General features: G+C 51.4%; 1 protein-coding gene across 1 annotated transcript in view; it reads left to right on the forward strand.

Annotated features, from left to right (window-relative positions):
- Window positions 1-7475, forward strand: part of SHROOM4 (shroom family member 4) — a 187272-nt gene that overhangs the window by 154898 nt on the left and 24899 nt on the right. The window contains exons 3-6 of the mRNA XM_081807954.1: window positions 169-303; window positions 2868-5390; window positions 6306-6424; window positions 6894-6950. Coding sequence (XP_081664080.1) covers window positions 169-303; window positions 2868-5390; window positions 6306-6424; window positions 6894-6950 — 2834 coding nt within the window. The remainder of the gene's footprint in view (window positions 1-168; window positions 304-2867; window positions 5391-6305; window positions 6425-6893; window positions 6951-7475) is intronic.

The following is a 7475-nucleotide window of genomic DNA, read 5'->3' on the forward strand; positions in this document are numbered from 1 at the left end:
GATTTGAGGGCTGGGAGCTGAGGAGGGCCACTAAGATTCCTATATCAGCTCCTTGCAAGATGTTCTCCCTCATTTAAGGGAAAGCGCGGGTGGGGGGGCGGAAGCTGCATGGGAAGTGATTTCAGCCCTGGTTCCCTAAGCTGACTTCCTGTTCCTTTCTTGCTGTAGGAGAAACGCCCCTGTCAGTAGGCCGCACTCATGGCATGTGGCCAAGCTGCTGGAGGGATGCCCTGAAGCGGCCACCACCATGCATTTCCCTTCTGAAGCCTTCAGCTTGTCCTGGCATTCCGGCTGCAACACGAGGTGAGTCTAGAACACGCCCCCTCAAGGTAGGCGGGAGGGTAGACAACCTGGCCATGTCCCCTCTTCTGCTCTAGTCCCCGTTAGATGTTGCAGAGCCCAGAGAGCTGTAATGGAAAACGGAGTGGGAATCCGTGGTCCCTGGGTTCTAGTCCTCAGCTACTTACTGCCAATTCTCTATGACTTTGGGACAGTCCCTTCCCTTCTAGAAAATGTTTCCTTGAAATACTTAGCTCACGTGGCTTGCGAGACGCCACACTCTCCTGCTTCTCATCCTACTTCAGCGGCTGCTCCTTTGCCCTCTTTTCCCCTGGTTCTTCCTCATCCCCCCCACCCCGCCCCGCCCAGTCTCTTAATGCGGGAGGGCATGGGGGCTCAGTTCTGGTCCTCTTCCCTAGCTACAGTGACTCACTGGTGATCTCATCCAGAGTTCATCAGCTCTGTCACAGAGCCAAAGCCTTCAGACTGGGCACCTCCCTGAATAACAGGGTCTACTTGCCATGAGGATCTCTCAATTCAGTGGGGCCTGGTATTGCCTATTGTCAAAACAGCTGCCCAGAAGAGGCAGAGAACTTTTTCTGTGAAAATTCAGAGCGAGCAAAGCTGACCTTTCCCTACCACACCAAGATCTTCCCTCTCAGGAGGAATTTCTGTTGATGAGGCTCAGGGAAGGCACGTGCTGAGTTTGCCCCCAGTCAATGACTTTATTTGGCTTCATAAGACAGGGGCTCTGAGCAGAGGCGGAGGCAGTTTTGTTCTGAAAGAATACACTGAAACATATTCTGAGCTTGGCTCCTGTTTGAGTGGGGGTGTGGTTGTTTGCAGCAGGAAGGGTGGCAGGGTGGGTGGCAGGATCCCTTGCCAACAAGGGACTGATGGATTCTTAGCCCAGAGGTCAAGTGAGCAGAGTGGCTAAGGGGCGAGCAGGGAGCAAGGATTAAGGAAGGCTGATCTGAGGGTCTTGTGGGCCCCTGCCACCGCTCATCTCTGGCTTTCTGAACTGTGGCCTTTCTGAGAACAGTCTGCGACCTCTGGGGTTCTAGTCATTGGGAGTTACTGGCATGACTTGGCTCACTTTGGCTTTGTTTGTGGGAAATGGTACTTAAAATTCAAGATTGTGTCTGACCACGGTCCCTTCCTTGGTCTCCCTGGTTTGGCTTGGCTGTGGGGGGATGAGGGAGGGAAGGGTGGGCAGCAACCCTAATGTCAACACTAGTGGTACAGAGGGTGCTCCTAACAAATAGCAATTAAAACAAAAAGCAAATGAGCAGCAGCTAACGTGTGTTGAACTTTTCTAGGTGCCCAGACTGTGACAAGAGCTTTACATTTATTAACTGATTTCACCCACAAAGCAACCCTCTGATACAGATATTATTATTAGTCCCATTTTTTAAAAGATTTTATTTATTTGAGAGCGAGAGACAGAGACAGAGAGGGAGAGCAAGAGCAGAGGGAGAGGGAGAAGCAGACTCCCCACTGAGCAGGGAGCCCGATGCGGGGCTCGATCTCAGGACCCTGAGATCATGCCCGAGCCAAAGGCAGACACTTAACCGACTGAGCCACCCAGACGTCCCTTATTAGTCCCATTTAACAAATAGTATAGCAGAAGAGCTAAGACACTGGACTCATAGAGGCTTGGGTTCAAATTCTAGCTCTGCTTCTTTAGCACCTGTGTGAGCCGGTCAGTTTACCTCGCTAAGCCTGTTTTTTGGCTGTAAGGTGGCGATAATCTCTCCCCTTCAGTTTGAGATGAGACATCATAAAGTGCTGGCACACTGTTGGCCCTCGGTAAATGGTCAGGCTTACTAGTATCAAGAAGAAAACAGGGGGTTGCTGAAATTCCGGCCGTGTCTGGGTCACAAGCTACAGCTGGGTGATCTTGAGAAAAATCACCTCCTCGGAATCACTTCCTTTTGCGGGGCTTGCTTTACTCCAGCCGTTCTCAAAAGTGTAGTCCCTGGGTCAGCAAAGAGTTCCAGCATCACCTGGGAACTTGTTAGAAGAACAAATTCTCAGGGTGCACCCAGCTGTAGCACTCTGGGGATGGGACCCAGGGACGTGTGTTTGGACGAGCCCTCCCTGCGCTCCCTGACGCACACTCAAACTCAGCAGCCCACTGATTTACAAAATGGGCTGGCTGAAATTGAATCAACCCTTTAGAGCCCCTCTCTGATACTAATATTCTATGATTGTCTCTCCTGGCCGAGAGCCACATGCTGACTCCCTAAGGACGGTGACAGGCCAGAAGCCATTCTAGACTCACTGGCGGCCGGGAAACAGAGCATAAGCCCCAGTGGAGTTCTTACACTTTTCGTCTCTGGGATCTTGGCCTCTCCTGCTCCCATACGTTGTCTTGTGTCCCATTTTACCACATCTCTGTGGCGCCCCCGTGTCCCTATCTTTCGCTGTTTCCCTTGCTTCCCTTGTGGCCTTATCGCCTTCTTATTTGCGGCATGGGTGTTCTGCTTTCTCTGGGTTGTTCTGCCTTCTCCCGTGGCAGGGCTGGCCGAGGTGGGAAGGGGATCTGGTCATTTGGCTGACTAACCAGTGTGCCCTGTGTCTTGCAGTGACGTGTGTGTGCAGTGGTGCTCACTTTCCCGCCACTGCAGCACTGAGAAAAGCAGCTCCATTGGCAGCATGGAGAGCCTGGAGCAACCAGGCCAAGCTACCTATGAGGGCCACCTCTTGCCCATCGATCAGAACATGTACCCCAACCAGCGTGACTCGGCCTATAGCTCCTTCTCAGCCAGCTCAAACGCCTCTGACTGTGCCCTTTCCCTCAGGCCAGAGGAGCCGGGCTCCGCAGACTGCCTCACGCAAGGCCTGGGGCCACCTAAAGCCCCTCATGGCCAGCCCAGTGTGACCGAGACCTCAGGAGGTAGCCGGCGCAGCGACGGGGGCCACCTGACTCCCAGCTCCCAGATGTCATCCCGCCTGCAGGAGGCCCACCCCTCGGGGCCTGCCAAGGCTGCCGGAGGTCCGCCACAGCCTCCAGTGAGGCGAGATAGTCTCCAGGCCTCCAGAGCCCCGCTCCTCAACGGAGAGCAGCGCAGGGCTTCTGAGCCTGGGCACGCGTCGCAGCCGAAGGAGAAAGTGAGCTTAGACACCGTGCTATCCCCAAGGAACCCTAACAGGTTCTGCTGCCTCAGCGGGCAAGACCAAGTGACAAACGAGGGCCATCAGAACTGTGAGCTCAGCCAAGCTCCTGAACCCAGCCAGCAGGACTCTGAGCATCTACTGATGGAGGCCTCGGCCAAAGCGGTCGGATTCCCAAAAGTGTATGACAAAGCTTCCAGCATAGATTCCAGCCCCCTCAGCAAGGCTTCAGCCGAGCTAGCTAAGGCTTCTTCTTTTGGCAGCGCTCCACACGTCACAGGACCCACAGGGCACCGCCACAGTGCCCCGGAACAGCTGCTGGCGTCCCACTTACAGCATGTACACCTTGATACCAGGGGCAGCAAGGGCACGGAGCTCCCAGCCGGGCCGGCCGGCCGTGAGTGGACTCTGTCACCTTTGCATGGCAACCACGCGGGGAAGGGAAGTCCGTGTGTCCCTACAGGAGGAGCCCAGGACCAGCCCAGCAAAGACGGAAAGGCCAGGCAGGTGGATGATAGGCCCTTGGGTTCAGGGCAGCCGAGCGCAAGCAGTTCCCCACACACAGAGGCTGACGGACACCCTCCAGAGAAAGGCTTCCAGGACCCGAGCAGAGCGTGCCGAGCAGGCAGTGAACTAGCCAGCCAGCAGCCCTCCTCTGCCTCTGGATCCCTTGTCCCACAAGCCAGGGGTTGTTCTTCCACCACTAAAGGAGCTGGTAGCACAGGGGCCACTGAAGAAGGGGACAACGAACCCAAGGAATGTGGCCGGGGGGACGGTAGGCGGAACGGAGGGCCCCGGGGCCGCTCAATCCAAAACCGGCGGAAGAGTGAGCGTTTTGCTACCAATCTGCGTAATGAAATCCAGAGGAGGAAGGCCCAGCTCCAGAAAAGCAAGAATCCCTTGCCGCAGCTGTGTCAGGAGACCGAGGAGCCCCTAGAAAGTACTCCACCTCCTGCCTCCAGCTCATCGCTTCTGTCCTCATGTACAAAACCACTCAGCCCCAGAGACAAGCTCGTCAACAGGAGCATGATGCTCAGGGCTCGGTCTTCAGAGTGCCTCAGCCAAGCCCCAGAGAGCCATGAATCTAGGACAGGTTTGGAGGGACAAATAAGCCCCGGCCGGAGGCCTGGCCCGCCCTCCGTGAGCCTGAACACCTGGTGGAAAGCATCGGACCCCTCGTCCTCAGACTCTGCGAAGACAAGTGTTCACCGCGGAGTCCGCGGAGGTCACTGGAGGTGGTCTCCAGAGCACACCCTGCAGCCACATGTGGCACGAGCCGTGGAAGGCCCTCCTAACCCAGGTGACAGCAAGGAATTGAAGGCTTCTGCTGCCCAAGCTGGGGAGGAAGCTATCCTCTTGCCCTTTGCCGACAGAAGAAAGTTCTTTGAAGAGACTAGCAAATCCTTATCTACATCTCATTTGCCAGGTTTAACCACTCATAGCAATAAGACTTTTACCCAGAGACCAAAGCCTCTAGACCCAAACTTCCAGCCGATGAGCTCCAGCTATAGGGAGTTGAGGCGCCATCCGATGGACCAGCCCTACCATTCCACAGACCAGCCATATCGTGCCCCAGACCAATCCTATCATTCTCTGTCACCCCTTCAGCCAGAAACCCCCACCTACTCAGAATGTTTTGCAAGCAAAGGTCTAGAACAATCCATGTGCTGCAAGCCGCTGCGCTGTGGTGATTTTGATTACCGCAGGACCTGCTCTTACTCCTGCAACATCCAGGGAGCTGTAGTCCATGACGCTTGCATTTATTGTTCTGGGGAACTCTGCCCTGCTCTGCGAAAGAGAAACATGATGCCAAACTGCTACAACTGTCGATGCCACCACCACCCGTGTGTCCGGTGTTCAGCTTGCTGTCATAATCCCCCGCACGGTGGCCCCGAGGACGGCAGCCTGGCGCCCGGCAACACCTGGAAGCCCAGGAAGCCGACAGTGCAGGTGAGGCCTTGGTTCTTGGATGGGTTTGCTTCGTTATTCTCCCGGTGAGGAGAAAGCGAGGGAGAGCCCTGGAAAATATCACAATTCCAATCCCTTGAAACCGTACCCTGGCTTCGCCACATGCTATTTTCATAACCCTGGGCAAGACACTCGGCCACCGCAATTGCAGTTAACCCACCTTGAGAGTTAGGTGAAAATAGCATTATTTTTTCTTCACAAAATGGACAGAACCAGGATTTGTATCCTGACTGTAAAACGGGTATCTGAGTGACCTTGAGCAAGTCGTGCAACCACCAGAACTTGCAATCGCATGATTTTGAAAGGGCAAAAAAGAGAATTTTTGCCTCATGAAATGGCCAGTGCTGAGAAAAGTCTTATGACCTCATCTCTACAGACGGGGGGAAATAATGGCTGCCTCATAGATCCAGTTGTAAGGATCAAAACAGGCCCAGTGCCTGACAGAAAATAGCACTTATTCCCTTCCATTTCCTGCTTACAAACTACTTGGAGCGGCAAACTTTGCAGATGTCCCCCAGGGTTCTGCTTTTAGAGATTTGACCTGTCTGGGTTTCTCAAGAATAAATCCTTATGCCCTTCTCCAGCCTATCTTTGTCAGAGACCCAGGGCTAGACTAGCCGTTGTTATACCCTGGTGATGACCTACCACCCCAACACAGGCCACCACCATCCCCCAGGGTACTTCTGAGAGGATCCCCTATGTCCTTCGTGATCCCTGCCACATTCCTGCCCCATGGCTTCCCTAGCACCACCTTTTGGCTGGCGCACTCAGATCAGAAGTGAATTCCTGTGTCGAAATGTTATTGCCTAGGCAGACACTTCTGAATGACTCAGTGTATGAAATTTCTCAATATACATTCTTTGAAAAAAAAAAGGAACCTTAGGGGTGAAAGAAGCCTTACCCAAAAGAGTATATACTATTCCTTTTATGTAACATTCTAGAACAGCTCTTCAGTGGGAAACAAGTTCAAAACAGTGGTTACCTACAGAAGGTGCCACAGAGATTGAGGGGAAAAGGCATGAGGGAACATTGTCAGATGCTGATAATGATCTGTATCTTGGTAAGCGTTTGAGTTACACAGGTGTATGCATTCATGAAACCTCAACAAATGTACACTGAATATTTGCGCATTTCACTGGAGGTAAATTTTGCCTAAAAACATTAGAAACAAATATCAAACTTCATTTAATAACACGTATGCTGACGTTTTTGAGCTATATTGAGGTACACAACTTACGGTTTTCAGCATACAAATGTTGCATGTATTTTGTTATTTATCCTTAGGATTTCATGTTTTTGATGCTATTGTAAATAGTATTGTTAATATCAAGTTCAAATTCATTTTAATACTATATGGAAATAACAATTTAATTCTGTGTGTGGCCTTGTATCCTGCAACCTTGCGGAACTCACTTATTAGTTCTGGTAGCTTTGTGGTAGACTTTAAAAGATTTTCTACATAGACAATCATGTCATCTGCAAATGAAATTGGTTTTTACCTTCCTTTCCATTGTGTATGCCTTTTCTAGGGGAGGGGGGCCTTACTGCGCCATCTAGGGCCTCCGATACAATGTTTCGTAGAAGTGGTAAGTGTGGCCAGTGTTGCTTTGTTCCTAATCTTGCTCTAGTAAACTTGATGTGATCTGTAGGTTTTTCGTAGATGCCCTTTGGCAGATTGAGGAAGTTCCTTTTCATTCCTAGTTTGCTGAGAACTTTTATCAGGAGTGGATGCTGGATTTTCTAAAGTGCTTTGTCTATAGCTACTGAAATGATCCTATAGTTTTCTCTTTTACTCTATTGATATGGTGAATTATAATTGATTGATTTTTGAAATAAGAACTAGACTAGCATTGCCAGATTAAATCCTACTTGGTCATGACATAGTATCCCTTTTCTATGTTACTAGATTTGATTTGCGAATATTTTGTTAAGGATTTTTGTGTTTATGTTAATCGGGGATTTTATTTTATTTATTTTTTTTTAAAAGATTTTATTTATTTATTTGACAGAGAGAGACACAGCGAGAGAGGGAACACAAGCAGGGGGAGTGGGAGAGGGAGAAGCAGGCTCCCCGCAGAGCAGGGAGCCCGATGCGGGACTCGATCCCAGGA

Source organism: Leptonychotes weddellii, chromosome X (assembly GCF_054177405.1).
Source record: "Leptonychotes weddellii isolate Sample4059 chromosome X, ASM5417740v2, whole genome shotgun sequence".
Classification (NCBI taxonomy): domain Eukaryota; kingdom Metazoa; phylum Chordata; class Mammalia; order Carnivora; family Phocidae; genus Leptonychotes; species Leptonychotes weddellii.